The 14,681-nt window shown below is 34.9% G+C and overlaps 1 protein-coding gene across 5 annotated transcripts in view; it reads left to right on the top strand.

Annotated features, from left to right (window-relative positions):
* The window catches only part of ARL13B (ADP ribosylation factor like GTPase 13B), a 69,645-nt gene that overhangs the window by 44,817 nt on the left and 10,147 nt on the right, over positions 1-14,681 (top strand). For 4 of the 5 annotated variants that reach the window (XM_047876162.1, XM_047876166.1, XM_047876165.1 and 1 more), the window contains 6 exons: positions 808-913; positions 1,974-2,176; positions 6,774-6,888; positions 10,281-10,506; positions 13,271-13,390; positions 14,353-14,421. In XM_047876162.1, coding sequence (XP_047732118.1) covers positions 808-913; positions 1,974-2,176; positions 6,774-6,888; positions 10,281-10,506; positions 13,271-13,390; positions 14,353-14,421 — 839 coding nt within the window. The remainder of the gene's footprint in view (positions 1-807; positions 914-1,973; positions 2,177-6,773; positions 6,889-10,280; positions 10,507-13,270; positions 13,391-14,352; positions 14,422-14,681) is intronic. The other variant, XM_047876164.1, reaches the window with a different exon arrangement.

Here is a 14,681-nt window from a genome sequence, read left to right as displayed (position 1 = left end):
CGTGCTGTCTCTCTCTCTCTCTCTCTCTCTCTCTCTCTCAAAAATAAAAATAAAACATTAAAAAAAATTTTTTAAAACGTGGCCCCACCTCTCCAATAGGTTGCACATTTATGTGGACATATTCACACACTGAAAATATAGATGAACTCCAATAGTACAGGCTCAGAATGAACGTCTGGGTGTTTGAAAACATGATACAGTTTGTATTTTAAGAAGATAAGGACATGGGGTGCCTGGGTGGCTCAGGCGGTTGAGCATCCAACTTCGGCTCAGGTCGTGATCTCGTGGTCCATGAGTTCGAGCCCCACGTCGGGCTCTGTGTTGACACCTCAGAGCCTGGAGCCTGTTTCAGATTCTGTGTCTCCCTCTCTCTCTGACCCTCCCCTGTTCATACTCTGTCTCTGTCTCAAAAATAAATAAACGTTAAAATAAAAAAATAAAAAAAAAGATAAGGACATAATTAATGTGAAAGCTGGAACTGATTGCTGAGGGCTGTGGAAACTAGCAGTCCACTTCTTTTTCTCTTTATAGCTTGTTTTGTTGTTGGCCTATTGACCTATTGCTTATTTTCTTGACACTTTTGTTTACTTGATTTCCTTTTATATAGGCCAAATCTTACAAACTTATTTTAGCAGTAATAAATAAAGTGAAAATGATAACATAGATACTACAATACTCTCTAAAACCAGTATGTTTTGTAATCAGTAGGCTTAAATCTTTAGACTAAGAAGAACATGATCAAAATAATTCTAAGTGACTTTATGCTTATATATTTGCTATAAAACTACTTCATTTATGTCTCTCTAGGTTGGCAAATAAACAAGACAAGGAAGGGGCTTTAGGAGAAGCTGATGTGATTGAATGCCTATCTCTGGAAAAATTGGTCAATGAGCACAAGTGCCTATGTCAAATAGTAAGTTTTTGGTGATTTTTTGCCCTATGAGATATGTTTTTGTAGAGGTGATAGGCAATTAGGTGGTAGGCAGCTAACAAAATAATTTATTAGTGTTTAAAAAAATTTTTTTTAACCCAGGAAATCACATTCTCCCTGTTCTGTTGATATTATTTAATACTATAACATTTGTTTTTCTGTTTGGTTGTTGCTTCCATAAACTATCTTTCATGATCTCCAAGACTTTAGATTTGCTTTTTGTTTAAGATATTGCTGATAGGAACTTTAAGTTACACAAACATGTCATGCTATAAATTTTGTAGAGGGGCGCCTGGGTGGCTCAGTCAGTTAAGTGTCTGACTTCAGCTCAGGTTGTGATCTCACAGTTTGTTGAGTTTGAGCCCACATCGGGCTCTGCTATCAGCTCAGAGCCTATTTCAGATCCTCTGTCCCCCTCTCTCTGCCCGTCCCTCACTTGCTCATAGTCTCTCTTCCCCCCCACCTCAAAAATAAGTTAAAAAACAACAACAACAAAAAATTGTAGCATGCTCTACTATAAATACAAAATGTAAGCGTAGGAGAGGTTATCATGAGTTTGGAAGATTTTATCAGGAGAGTTATCCTACAATCTTAAGAAAGGTGGACAGAAGATGTAGTCACTCCTTCTGGCTTCAGAAGATGGCCATTAGGGTGTCAATCTTAAAAGATGTTCAATGCTATAAATTCCCTGGTATAAGGAATTAAACCTTTCTGCTGTTTTTAATAAGTAGGGGTATTTTTCTTCTGGCAGTGCAGTTTTGTCTTCCAATGAGTTTGTTTAAAATTATAATTGGCACTGTCGACTTCTTGTAATGTCTTTCACAGCTTACAGATATTATCCACAAAATATATCAGATTATATGTACTAATGTTTAGTAATCATTGCAAAGGTGTGTTTTATAAGTTAAATAAACAGATGCTTCATATAACTAATTAATGGATTAGTTTTGATTTGCCAGTAATTACACTTAATAGTTTATAAACATTTTTGTGGAGAACTCTTAGTTTTAATCTTTAAGTCAAATAAATTTCGGTTTCTCAGGAACCTTGTTCAGCAGTCTTGGGCTACGGAAAGAAAATTGACAAGTCCATTAAAAAAGGCCTTTACTGGCTCCTACATATCATTGCAAGAGACTTTGATGCTTTAAATGAACGCATCCAAAGAGACACAACAGAACAGCGTGCTCTTGAAGAACAAGAGAAACGAGAGAGGGCTGAACGAGTGCGAAAATTACGAGAAGAAAGGTAAGTAGATTAATTTTGTACCACGGTGCATTTGAAAAGTCCAGAACCCCACAGTTTTATGAATAATTTTATAGTTTTGTCTATTCAGTTTCCCCTTGCTATATGAAGGAAGACACTAGGTAAATATTTTATTTCTGTGGATCTTTCTCTACACAAGTTTGAGTGAGAGGGTACTAATTTTCTTAGTGGTGTTATAGTAATTAAATTTATTCCGTAGGTATTTATTAATTCCCAGAATTTGAAGATTTTTCTCTCTTATTTCTTATGGGTACCATTAGTGTAGCGGTTCTCAATTCTTGGGGTGATTTTGTTTCTCAGAGGACATTTAGCAATGTCTGGAGACATTTTTACTTGTCACGGCTGGGAGTAGGTAGAGTGCTTGCTACTGGGATCTAATGGGTAGAGGCCAGGGATGCTGCTAAATATCTTGTGATACACAGGACCATCTCTGATAACAAAGAATTATTGGGCTCAATATGTCAATAGATTAAGAAAGCCTTCCTGGGGCACCTGGGTGGCTCAGTCGGTTAAGTGTCTGACTTTGGCTCAGGTCATGATCTATTGGTTTGTGAGTTCAAGCCCCATGTCGGGCTCTGTGCTGACAGCTCGGAGCCTGGAGCCAGCATCAGATTCTGTGTCTCCCTTTCTCTCTGCGCCTCCCCTGCCCGTGCTCTGTCTCTCTCTCTCTCTCTCTCTCTCTCTCTCTCAAAAATGAGTAAACATTAAAAAAATGAAAAAGAAAGAAAGGAAGAAAGCAAGCAAGCAAGCCTTCTTTAGTCTAAGCAAAGATAGAAGGTAAGCTGCCAGTAGATCTATCAACTAAAGTAAAATCTGATCTTCATCACTAGTTTTGTCAGAAAGTAGATTAAATTGTAGTGTCTTGCTGCTGGTGGGAATGCAAACTGGTGCAGCCACTCTGGAAAACAGTATGGAGGTTCCTCAAAAATTAAAAATAGAACTACCCTACGACCCAGCAATTGCACTAGTAGGCATTTATCCAAGGGATACAGGTGTGCTGTTTCGAAGGGGCACATGTACCCCAATGTTTATAGCAACACTATTGACAATGGCCAAAGTATGGAAGAAGCCCCAATGTCCATTGATGGATGAATGGATAAAGAAGATGTGGTGTGTGTATATATATATACGATGGAGTATTACTCAGCAATCAAAAAGAATGAAATCTTGCCATTTGCAACTACATGGATGGAACTGGAGGGTATTATGCTAAGCGAAATTAGAGAAAGACAAATATGACTTCACTCATATGAGGACTTTAAGATACAAAACAGATGAACATAAGGGACGGGAAGCAAAAATAATATAAAAACAGGGAGGAGGACAAACCAGAGACTCTTACATATGGAAAACAAACAGAGGGTTACTGGAGGGGTTGTGGGAGGGGATTGGGCTAAATGGGTAAGGGGGATTAAGGAATCTACTTCTGAAATCATTGTTGCATTATATGCTAACTAACTGGATGTAAATTAAAAAAAAGTTGCAGTGTCTCGGTATTTCAAAAGATGTATTTAAAATTATTTTTAAAATACGTTGCTTGAGAGCAAACTCTTAAATGGAATTTAGCAAACTCTGAATTAAAAAAAAAGTGATTATATAACTTTTACCACGAAATCATTTATAATAATCTTAATGCTGGAAGAAAGTACTCAGATTTGATTAGAAATTGAGTTTAGTACTTAATCCCATGATTCTTCTTTCTTTCTTCACTGGATTGTTATATGGTAGAGGACGGGGAAAATGAAGATTTTTCAGTGAGTTCCTGTAAGATATAAAGTTATCTTCCATATACCTAAATAATATTGGCTTTCCATGTACTTTAACATAGCTGTAGTCTGATAGGCAAGAACTCACTAAATGCTCTTGGTGATGCCTTTGTGAGATGCTTCCTTACACTGTTGAAGAAACCCTCTGATTACTGGTATCTGTCATTTAATTCGGAGATAGGACCTAAAGGAAAGAAATATTTCTGGAGACATACTCTCCATCTCCAAGTACTCAAGAATATGAGCAGATCATTCATCTAGGTCTCTCTTGATACCAGTGTGAGGTTTTATTTTGGTAAATGTGAGAGTCTTTGGGTTTTTTCTCCTAGTGTATCATATTTTAGTGATATAAAGTTTGGTACAACCAATCATTCATGGAAGTATACCTTTTATGTATTTATAAAAATAAAATACATGACCACGGTTTTCTGAAGACTCTTTTGTTTTTCTTCCACTAAGAAAACAAACAACGATAAAAATTTAGTTGGAAAGAAGTCGTCTAATGTTAGTCACTTTTTTTCAAGTTTTTACCTTTTCCATAAAGATATTCTAGATGATGTTAGGACATGTTGTGGCTTTTGTGAAACCCATTCTCCTTTCCTCCTTTTTTCCTAGCCATGCCACTACTGGTCTGAGGCCTCTCCTGTTGAGCAGAGAGACTTTGGAATTAAAAGTGGCATTTAGAGGAGAGTTATTAAAAAAAAAAACAAAAAACAAAAACTTTTTATTTAATTAAAGGTTCAGATATTTTTGAAAAATAGTAAAACATGCTGTTGTTGATATCTGAAAATAGTATGTCAGTGCCAGAAACCTGAAATTGCTTACTAATAAATGAATAACATTACCATCCTGTAGGTATATTCATTTACAGAGTACTTTCACATACAGAGTACTTTGCACAACCTTATGAAGTACATATTTTTATAAACATTTATGGGAAACCTGAGGCTTAAAGATCTAGATATAAGTCCAAAGTCACATAGGTAATAAATTGCAAATCTCTAACTCTTGGCTTCCTAGGTTTAGAATGAAAGGATATATATTTCCATAATAGAGAATAATAAATGTCATAGTAATGAGCATTCATATTACCATACTTACAGTGTAGTTGTAGATCTACAATACTTATTCTTCTGTCTTCAGCTACTTGTTTATTTTTTTCACTCCAACAAATTTATTGAGTAATATCTCTGTCTTGAATTCAGCATAAGAAACTGAGAATACAGAGATGAATCAGATCTGGTCCCTGCTCGTAATACATGCAGTAGTACAGTAGAGGAGCCAGAATTGTATGGAAACATTTGTTAAAATATTCAGTGACTTTGTTGTTTTATAGAGACTTGGAAAGACATATCTATGTTACCAGGGAAAAACCAGCTAGTTGGACATCAAGAAGCCCCAGGGATTGGCATCAACTTGGTAAAACAGACACAACACAGTTCTTATATAACTGGCCAGGATTTTTAGTCTTGACAACTCATTAAAAAATGGTGGGGGGGGGGGCAAATTTCTGCCAAGGAAGTCCTCTACAGAGGGACCCTAGTATATTAATTTATAATTAAAAACAGAGCTTGGTGGTTGCCAAAGGGGAGGGGGTTGGGGGTGGAGCAAAATGAGTGAAGGAGAGTGGGAAGTACAGGCTTCCAGCTACCAGAATGAGTAAGTGTCAGGGATGAAAGGTACAGCAAAGGGAACATATAAGGTATTATAATAGAGTTGTATGCTGACAGATGGTGACCACACTTATGGTGAACATCCAGCTACTCATTTTAAAAAGTAACTTATTATTCTTCATGTATGGGGCAATATTAACTATGAATCACAGAGATAGTGTATGTTTCAGTAGTAACTCATGTGGAAATACTTAATCTGAGTGATATAGAGCAACTTAGTTTTATAGTTTCTTTACTTCTTTGCAGCAACAGTTGTTATCTAGTCCATATGTGATATACAGTTTGACACAGCCCTGAAGAAGGCTGTTAACAAGAGGAGTTATTTGTTAACATCAATATAGAGGACAGCATTTGTTTGGGAGAGTAATTAACAAATCTGTGAATATAAACCTTTGGCACGTAGAAAATTAATTAGCAACTACCACTGACATTAAGGAGTCAGTCATAGGGAATGTTATTTTTATCAGCATTTCCTTTTTTTTTTTTTAAATTCAAATGATTAACAGTGGAATATTACTCAGCCATAAAAAAGAACAAGATCTTACATTTGCAACAACATGGATGGACCTAGAGGGTATTCCGCTAAGTGAAATAAGTGAAAGACAGATACCATGTTTTCATTTATATGTGGAATCTAAAAAGCAAATGAAAAACAAAGTGAAACAGACCCAGAAGCACAGAGAACAAACTGGTGGTTGCCAAGGGAAGGAGGGGGGTGGGGGGTGGACAGGCAAAATGGGTAAAGGGGAGTGGGAGGTACAGGCTTCCAGTTATGGAATGAATAACTGATAGAGATGAAAGGTACAGCATAGAGAATATTATAATAGTGTTGTAGGGTGACAGTGGCTACCCTTGTGAGCATAGCATAATGTATAGGCTTGTCACATCACTATGTTGTACACCTGAAGCTAATGTAATATTGTGGGTCAACTATACTTCAAATAAAAAGTTCCAATTATTACACGTGGCTAGGGGCCTATTACCAGAAGTAAGGATTTCTGAAAATCTCCTAGTAATTGAAAGCCATGTCCAGATGTTTAACTTACTAAATTTAATAGCGTTAAGCCGACTACAAATGTTCTTACACATGGTTCAGCGTTTTCTCATAAGGAATTCCAAAACTTTTCCCTCAAACAATAGAGAACAAAGAGAACGAGAGCAGGCGGAACTCAATGGAACCAGCAGCCTGGCTGAGTTGGACTCCGAACCAATTATTGTTAATCCTTTCCAGCCAATCGCATCTGTCATCCTTGAGGTACGGATGGTGGCAAATGTGATTTTTTTCTATCTTAAGTTATAAAGTTAGACGTTGAGAAAGGAGGTGGGGAGAAGTGTTTCACCAGAGATTATTCCTAAAAGAAATTAAATGGGAGAGATGGATTAAAGGCTTACTGCTTTTTTTTCCTCGTAAAGTTTACTTTTTGATCTGATATAAAAAAGGAGAGATGACTCCTGAATTAACCGAGAATGAAAACGAAGATTGAATGTGGCAACTGCCATAATTACTGTCCTGCTAAATCTTTTTTTTTTTTTTTTGTCGTTTATTTCATAGGATAGTGCTGTATTTACTCTTTTTTACACTTTGTCCCTGTATTGCTGTTACTATCTCTTTAAAGTAGTATTTGGATGCCTGTGATGCATTTTAGAGTATGTGAATGATTTTTTAATTACTTTCCCAGAATACTTAAGAATGTTGGAAACTATAAGTTCTCCTATATATGAGTATCATTTATTTTAATTTTGATTGTCAGAAATTTTACCAAAATTAACTTGTAGATTTTAATCATGAAGAAGGAGCTGTGTATGTGTGTCTGTATGTCTCTATCTTCGTTTTCATTTCTCCACTGGGTGTCCAGAGTTTGCGCTGGCCCTGCTTCAGTCACCATCCACAGCCTGCCTCCTTTGAGGCAGAGCTTTCTAAATCTGCTCTCCATTCACTCAGAGCTTCATGTGGCAGCTGGCTCGCTGGTCCCACCTGTATGTTCTCCATTCCTCTTCCCCTGTCACTGCCTCCTTCCACACAGGTCCTCATCTGGAAAGGTGGATGATTGTTTCTTCCTTGGGGCTGCTGCTGAGGAGGGAGGCAGCTCCACAGGTAAGAAGATGATTGGATAGTTTTGGTATTGCTTTATTTTGCAGAATAATTGGTAATAGGAGATATTTTGTCTTGGGTTGCTTGTAGAAGGTTAATTGTATTTAATCTTTTTATTAACCCCGCCACATTTACCTTCAGTATATGCTTTTCTAAGTACATTAAAGCTGTCTTAATAACTTGACCTATTGATTTATCTCTATCCTATTAAATACCATGTTTTCCAAGTTTTGTTGTATGTTCTTTAAAAAATATTGGTAGACAAGGAAACCAAGTTTGATTGCACTTTGAAGCATTAATTTACTCTATATTTGTAATAAAGTTCACCTTGTGGATAATGGCCAATTATTTTATAGCACCACGGTTGTAAATTACTTAGAAGGCCTTAGTGCTTCTATCACCAGTGTATTTTTCACAATATAAAGATGTGAACAATACGGTGTGCAGCGTAGCATACCTTATATTGAAAGTCCCTGAACTAATTAGTGGCATGCGGAAAGTTACTATGCTTTTAAACTGTGCTAATTTTAAGAAAATAATCAGTAAAGAAATGAAGTAAATGAAAACAAATGACCTTAAGTCTTCTTTTTACTGAGCAAGTATTTTTTTCCTTCCGTTAAACTTGTCTTTTTTTTTTTCTTTTTTAATTTTTTTTTTCAACATTTATTTATTTTTGGGACAGAGAGAGACAGAGCATGAACGGGGGAGGGGCAGACAGAGAGGGAGACACAGAATCGGAAACAGGCTCCAGGCTCCGAGCCATCAGCCCAGAGCCTGATGCGGGGCTCGAACTCACGGACCGCGAGATCGTGACCTGGCTGGAGTCGGACGCTTAACCGACTGCGCCACCCAGGCGCCCCTAAACTTGTCTTTTAAAATGTTTGCATTTTAGAGAATCACCTTGCATTCCTTTGAATTTACTATAGACTAAAAAAAAAAAAAAAAAAAATGGTGAAGTATTCGTTCCAGAAGAGACTTGTCAATGGTACAAATAGTAACAAACCTAATTATATATGAGCATTTAGGGTAAGGTAAAGGTGACATTTTATATTTGAGAGAAAAGGGAGATGGAATAACTGAACAATCATTTGGAAAAAAGTAAAATTAATGAATAGCAAATATCAGATTGAACTCCAGAAGACTTAAATGTGTAAAATGTGTAAAGTAGCCTTAAAAGTACTAGCACAGGGGCGCATGTGTGGCTCAGTCGGTTAAACGTCCGACTTCGGCTCAGGTCATGATCTCGCGGTTCGTGAGTTCAAGCCCCGCGTCGGGCTCTGTGCTGACAGCTCAGAGCCTGGAGCCTGGTTCTGATTCTGTGTCTCCCTCTCTCTCTGACCCTCCCCCGTTCATGCTCTGTCTCTCTCTGTCTCAAAAATAAATAAACGTTTAAAAAAAAGAAGTACTAGCACATAATATAGTTAAATATTTGCATATACTTGGAGAAGGAAAACTTTTAAAGCAGGACAATTAAGCCACAAATCATAAAGTAAAAAACAGATAGGTCTTATTATATTTGTTTTAAAAGATCTGTTCTACAAAGCTAAAAGCAAAAAACTCTAAACAAACTCTAATGAAAAATATCTGAGACACGTAAGACAAGCAAACCCTTAGCAATTCCTATGAAAATAATGAGAATCTAGGAGGGAAAAAAAAAGGTTTTGGGTTACCATGGATAAAAGTAAAAATAAAAATGACAATAAGTGTAGTTGATAATTCATTTTCACTAGCAATAAAAAAAATGAAACTAACACTAAGGTAAAAATATGTATTTATTAGTTTGGTGGACATGTAAAAGATAGATAATGGTATACAGGGATTGAAAAAGATATGGGGAAATGTCACTCTCTTAACCTTTTGCCTGGAGTGTAAATTCACTGTTGCTTTTCTGAAGGGAAGTGTTTAGTTACCTGTTGATCCAATAGTTCCACTGTTAGGAATTTATTCTAAAAAACGAATTCCATAACTGTATTTGTTATAATGAAAAATTGAAAATAATTTGTTTACTGATTAGGAGTTGGTAAATTACGTTATAACCTTGAAAATGATAATGTAATTGATGAAAGTAGTAATAGCTAACACATACAACTAACACTTTATTATGCCTCAGATACTAGTCTAAGCACTTCATATATTTGTTGACAAGGAAAGAAATATACATTCTTAAGTAAAAACTTAAATTCTTTTTTGTTTAAAAAACAAATGCATAAAATAAATATGCATATATAGAGAGACATTCAATCACATATATGTTTGTGGGTGGTGTACCTGTACATATGTGGGGTAGGAGAAGAAAACACCTCTTCTCAAGTAGAGATCATCTCTTGATTGTGGAATTACAGATATTATTTGTTTTCTTTCTTTATACTATATGTGTTTTCTGCATGTTTACCAATTAGTATGCTTTAATGATATATTCAACGAATGCTTTTTTTAATAAAAATATCACAGTGCCCTGAAGTTACAGAATGCGTTTGGATTATTTGATTTCTCCCTTAAAACTGTCTTAGATACACAACTTTTATATTAAAAATGATATATTTCATTTTTGTTAGAATGAAAGAAAACTTGAAAAAGACAAAAAGAGACACAGTATGGAGAAAGACAGTGATGGCTGCCCCCTGAAACATAAAACGGAGAATGAGCAAATAGAGACACAGAGCCAGATCAGTGACAATAGCCAAAAAAACAATGAGCTTGGAATAGTTGAAAATTATAAAGAGGCATTAACACAGCAGTTGGAGAATGAAGATGATACAGACCAGCGATCATCAGAATCAGGTGACAAATCTAGGTGATAAATATATTAAAAAAAATATGTATATATATGTGTATACACACACACACACACACATACACAGAATTTAATGATACATCTATCATTTGTCATGATTATTTTCATAAAAAATGTACTATAATATTTTTTGTCTCCAAATGCATTATTTATCATGGTTTTCTCATGGTTTTTAGTTTCTCCTTAATTTGCTAACTTACATTTTTATTCATGATACCTTAAAATGTGATCCTTTGCAATTGAAATGAATTTCAGCAGAAAATTCTGTTTTCAATTTTGTTTCATAAATTTGGAATATAGCACATAGTCCCAGGAATCCTTGAAATATATTTAACCTTTAAGGCTCTTTTAGGGAGTTTTATTTGGGTTTTATTTTAAGCTTCATAATACTGCAATCAGTGTCACTTCTTTTATTGACTTGTTATTTCCATAGAATGCAGACCTACTCAGTTGAACAAAGTTTTTATTTTATTTACTTTGATAGAGAGAAAGCATGAGTGGGTGAAGGGGGGAGGGATAGAGAGAGAGGAAGAGAGAATTCCAAACAGGCTCTGTGCGGTCAGCGCAGAGTTCGATGCAGGGCTAGAAGCAAAACCGTGAGACCATGACCTGAGCCGAAATCAAGAATCGGACATTTAACTGACTAAGCCACCCAGATGCCCCATGAACGTATTTAAAGCCAGTAGCCATTTTCCTATTATTTTAATATCATACAAAATCTTCAGTTCATAATTGCTTTGTTTTCTCTAAGTGGTTTTGTGATTTAACGGAAAGTTCATGTCTTTGGTTTCGTAGACAGCCTGTGTTTGGAATCAGACATCTTGGGATAGAATCGAGATATTTGTTGTGTTACAGTGTATTGTTCTTCAGTCTTGGTTTCCTCATCTCTAAGGTGGGGATAAGCATCATATTTTTCCCACAGGGCTTTTAGTACTTATAACAAAAATAACCCTACAGTTCTTCTAGCACAGGGCCTGACATATGAACCAATAATCATACATCCTTGCAATTTCTGGCTAGCAGTATGGTTCTATTGTATATTAGAATTTTTGTACATACTTGGGGTGCCTCGGTGGCTCAATGGGTTAGGTGTCCGACTGTAATTTCAGCTCAGGTATGATCTCATGGTTCGAACAGCATGGAGCCTGCTTGGGATTCTCTCTCTCCTTCCCTCCCTCTAAATAAATAAATAAGGAAATAAATCTTAAAGAAGAATTTTTGTATGGTATCAGAAACATTATAAAAATAAGATCTCAACCCCTGAGGTTCAGATTTAAAAAATTAGACTTGAAGGTTATACCTTTTGTAAGTTGGGAAGTTAGGGCAGCCATATTCATACCCTTGTAGCTCTGTTAACAGAGTTAAACAGAAAGTAGATTTAAAGTGGCCTCCCAATATGTTGAGAGAACTTTGAACAGTTACACATTGTTAGAGAGAAAAATAACTTGGCAGATTATTTGAAAGTACTGTGTAGGAAGAAGATCTAAGATAGTCAAACATATAACTATAATAGTAATAAGTAACATTTTTGTGCTTTAGAACCTGGCTTCAGATACTTAGATTATTTAATGCAGGATTATATTATTTAATGTAAATAATTTTAGGGTATATTATTCCCATTATTTTGAATAGGAAATCAGGGACTTGGAGAGGTTGAGGAGCTTGTTAAGATCATATGTCTTGTCTGTAGCTGGGACAGATCATCTGCCCATTATCCTGTGCTGTTTCATGACCCTGAGCCACTGCCCATCCTGAAATACCATATGGTTCTGGACTTTCTCTTCCCTTTTTCTCATCTGTAAAGCTTACGATTTAATTGTAAAACGATGTCTTTGTTTCTCTGTGGAGTAAGATGTCTCAAATGACACTATTTAGAAAAAGTATGTGTTTCTAAAAATGTTTATATTTCACATTGCTTTGTAGATTTCATAATGTTGGCTATTTCTCACATAATAGATAATTCCCAATTTATAAAATGTATTACATACATATAAATGAAGCAGTTTGGGATTGTCACTTAAAATACTTTAGTAACTTTGATGTTTGGTTATTTAACTACATGGCCATACAGTTACCTACACTGTTAAAATTTACATGTTAATGGCATAGATGTCCTTAAATTGTTTATATGTGCTTAAGTGAGAATCTATAGTTATTTTTTAGAAAGAACACCGATTCTGCAATGTCCAATAATGTGATTTTGGTTACATATATTTATTTATATTGGGCATACCTTGTCTGGGGGTTATTTTAATGAGTAATGTGTTTAAGTTTGATTAGGGTATTTTTTCACATTCCAAGGATTACTTTTGGATTACTTATACCTAGAATCATTCTATATATTCTATTGAGACAAATCAACATCTCTCCCCTTTCCCTGGGCCATTCTGAGTTTCATGAGAATGCCTGGAATTAGACAATTATATTTACTTGATATGACATTTGGAAAAAATACAAGTTACTTTTGGAAATGCGAACTTTTTTTGTATGCTGAATAATCTCTCATAAAACTTAAAATACAGGCTTTTTTCCATTTGTGTCATATTCATTAAGTATTAATTCAATAAGGAATCATTTAAAATTTTATGCTTAGTGAAAGCAGATTCACATTTCATTACTGGTAACAATTTCCAAAGTTTGAAGATCTGTTTTTATGGTAATGATAATATCAGTAGTCTAGTTCCATTCTTTTTTATTGTAGAAGTTTACATTTTGTCAAAGGCATATAGTTCAATGTTTATATTCTTATAGATAACAGCAAAAAGAAAACTAAGAAACTAAGAATAAAAAGGAGTCACCGTGTAGAACCTGTTAATACAGATGACTCTGCTCCTAAGAGTCCAACACCACCCCCGCCTCCTCCTCCTCCTGGTGAGTAAATTGATATTGGTACTGAATTTAGATTTACTGCTTTAAACGGTAAAGAAAAATAAAGAAATTTTGTAGTTTTATTCAGTATATTTATTTTTGTGTGAATTTATGAAAAGCTCTTTTCTCTCTTTTGTTCAAAATTTATCATTGCTTTTTTAATCAGAAAAAAATGTTTCCTAAAAGTAAAAAAAAAAAAAAAAAAAAAAGTAAAATTAATAAGGACACTTTACACCAGCACTTTCTAGAATGAATTCAGGTCCTATTTGAAGTATCATTGTCCCGATTTCTGAAAGGAATTTAAGTTTAATGAATGGATGGCTAATGTAAGTTTTTAAATAGTTGAATCTTCCATCCTGAAAGTTAACATTTAAAACCAAGATGTGTGAATTTTTCCAATATATTTCCGACTTACATACTGACCTTCTAAGTTGTTATGAGAATTAAAAGGAATATTGCATGTAAAACACTAAGACATACTAACTGTACAATAATTGTAATTTTTCAGCACTAGGCATAGTACCTCACATACTATACGTGCTCAATAAATATCTGAATGTATATATTTGTGGTGTCCTTTTAGCCCTGTTAGAAGGCTTTAGGTGGTAATATTTTCCTTTGAGAATTATTTCAAGACTCATTTCTAGTATTTCACTTATTAGAAGAAATTTCTTTTAGCCTTGGCTAGAAGCTAGAATAGTAGCCTAAGGTAATTTTTGATGGTGGTGAAGATGCTTATATTTTTAACTAAAGTAAAAACTTAAAAGAGATGTTACCAGCCTATAATTACATTTTTCCATAAAAACTATTTCAAATGCCTTTGTGGTTATTCAGTACTGTGTCATTCAACATACATATATAACCTGGCATCAAATATATACATTCCTGTCAAGGGAGGGAACCTCTCAACAGGCCTAAAGAGACATTGTTTAACAGTGTTTTAAAATGTTTTTCTTTTTCTTTAGTTGGCTGGGGAACCCCCAAAGTCACTAGACTTCCAAAACTTGAGCCTCTTGGTGAAACACGTCATAATGGTAATGCAAAAGGATCAGTTTTAAAATATACATATTAAATCCACTTTTCTTTACCTTGACAAACTTTTATTTTTGGAAGGCTTTCAAATCCACAACCATCCTTTTTCATTATACTTTACTCTTTTTATTTTATTTAATTTTTTTATTCTTTAGTGACTTTTGGCTCTATATAATTTGTTTACTCTGGAATACAGAGGTAAAAATAACCATAGTTTATGTTTATCCATTACATAATTATGTAAATTGTTATGGAATGGGGA

Source organism: Prionailurus viverrinus, chromosome C2 (genome assembly GCF_022837055.1).
Source record: "Prionailurus viverrinus isolate Anna chromosome C2, UM_Priviv_1.0, whole genome shotgun sequence".
Classification (NCBI taxonomy): domain Eukaryota; kingdom Metazoa; phylum Chordata; class Mammalia; order Carnivora; family Felidae; genus Prionailurus; species Prionailurus viverrinus.
Note: the sequence above shows the minus strand (reverse complement) of the source record. Positions and strands in the feature narration are given on the sequence as shown.